Genomic DNA, 2216 nt, shown 5'->3' on the forward strand with positions numbered 1-2216 from the left:
GGCCGCAGGTAGAGCAGGCCGCGGCGGCGGTCGAAGCGCACCGAGCCCGGGGGCCGCAGCGGCGCGCGCGCGTCGCGGGGCAGCAGGCCGGGCTGCGTGGGCAGCGCGGGCAGCCCTCGGCGCGGGGCCAGGCGCGTGGGCGCGCGGCACACGGGGCAGGCCACCGCGTCGCCGCCACCCGCCGTGGCCAGGGACAGGCGAGCCAGGCACTCGAGGCAGAAGACGTGGCCGCAGTCCAGGCGCTTGGGCAGCTTGAAAACGCCGTCGAAGGGTGACACACAAATGAGACAGTCCCCGGGGGACGCGGGGGTCAGGATGGGGCCGGAGCCCGGGCTGCCGTCCCCTTCCTCCTCCTCCTCGCCGCCGTCGTCTCCGCCCTCCTCCGTGCCGGGGGAGCGGGGCGCAGAGAGCGAGCTCGGGGAGCTGGGACCTGAGCCCTGAGGGGCCCGAGGACGGCGGAGCCAGGGAGGCCGAGGGCACGGCATCCGGACCGGACCTGAGGGGAGAGGCGGGCCGTCAGCCAGGGAAGCAGGCGGAGGAAGAATGGAGGAGGGTCTGTGCAGGGTCAGGGACTGGACTCTGGAGGGGATGGCCCAACACAGAGCAGGGGCATCCGAAGAAGGCTGTGTAGAGCCAAGGAACAGAGAGAATAGGAACAGTAAGCGACTCGCGGGGTAGAAGCAGAGAGAAAGGGTGTCCAGGTAGAAAGTCCAGGAAGCATCAGGACTTGAGGAGGGGGCGGGGAATAGATGGGAGGGCAGAGGATTGGGGACAGGGACAGACCCAGGGGGCACAATAGGTCCTAAGCTAGACGGGCAGGGAAGGGGCAGAGAGGAAAGCTGAGGACCCATCACCAGGAAGGACCCCAGACGAGCAATGGGGAGGATCCAACATGGAGAGGAGCAGAAGATAGGGACCTCTAAGAGAACTAGTTCGACTCTAGGGGGTCCATTCAAGACTCCAGGAGGGGCAGATGAGGAAAAGAGGACACCCAAGCCTCAGGATTGGAGCCCAGCAGCACAGAGCAGTGATGGAAGCCCAGAACAAGTGCCAGAGGTTCCCCACCAGGACAGACACCAGCTGGCCTTTGGGCTCTTCCTACCTGTTGGTGCCTCCTCCCTCTGGCTGGCACGTCCCTGCCAGTTCTGACCCCAGTCCTCTGCCTACCCCCAGCTGCATTCTAGGTGCCCCTCCCTGCAGGAGGGTGCTGTCTTGGTACCACTCCCTCCAGATCCCAGGTTCCCAGGGTACTTGTCAGACTTGTCTGACTGCCTGGCCCGCCCCCAAGACAGGTGCCTCCAGGATGAACACCAAGCCTGACCTTGGCCGGATGTTGGGGGCGGCAGGAAGGTAATGAATGGCACAGGCAGACAGGCCAGTGAGTCTGGCCCAGTGGGTGGGCAATAACCCCCCACCCAAGTCTTCCATCACCTCATGAAACCACTTTCAAGAACCTGGTGGGGCAGTGGCCCTGTGGGCACCCAGGGTTAGGCTGCAGTCACGACTACACAAAATGTGGAGGCAGGGGCGCCTGGGCAGCTCAGTCGTTGAGCATCTGCCTTTGCTCAGGTCATGATCCCAGGGTCCCGGGATGGAGCCCTGCACTGGGCTCCCTGCTCACAGGGAAGCCTGCTTCTCCCTCTCCCACTCCCGATTGTGTTCCCTCTCTTGCTGTCAAATAAATAAAAAATCTTAAAAAAAAAAAAAAAAATGCAGAGGCAGCCTGGAGCCCCTGGGGTAACCTGGCCGGAACAAAGAGGAACCTCTGGAGTCCTGGAGTGGAAGGTGGGCAGACCCCACAGTGCACTGGACAGGGCTGGCCCCTGCCAAACCCGCAGACGGGGCTGGAAATGGTGGCCCAGACCACTAGCCTTGGAGACCTCTTCTGGGGCTGCTTGCAGGCAACATGCCTCTCAGGATGGTAGGATGCCACCCAGATCACATGGATAAACACCAAGCCCTTCCCCAGACCAGAGTGACATCTATGCCAGGACAACCCCACCCCTCTCATTTCCAACACTCCAGGTAGCCAGGCCTGCAACCCGGGGTGCCATGGTTCTGAGTCAGTGGTGCTTCCTGAGCAGAGTTATTCCCCTGGTGAACCCGGGTCCCCACACACCAAAAGACAGGTCAGAAATGTGGGCAGCTCCTCAGGACACTGGGGCCATCCCCACTCCAGCACCCAGAGTCCCCCCCAGGACAGACACTGGCACAGG

At 63.1% G+C, this 2216-nt stretch overlaps 1 protein-coding gene across 1 annotated transcript in view; it reads right to left on the minus strand.

Moving 5' to 3' along the window:
* RNF225 (ring finger protein 225) overlaps window positions 1-485 on the minus strand; it is a 1341-nt gene extending 856 nt beyond the window's left edge. The window contains exon 1 of the mRNA XM_032388630.1: window positions 1-485. Coding sequence (XP_032244521.1) covers window positions 1-485 — 485 coding nt within the window.
* Window positions 486-2216: the final 1731 nt, after the last annotated feature.

This window comes from Phoca vitulina, unplaced genomic scaffold (genome assembly GCF_004348235.1).
Source record: "Phoca vitulina isolate PV1807 unplaced genomic scaffold, GSC_HSeal_1.0 scaffold52, whole genome shotgun sequence".
NCBI classification, from domain to species: Eukaryota; Metazoa; Chordata; class Mammalia; order Carnivora; family Phocidae; genus Phoca; species Phoca vitulina.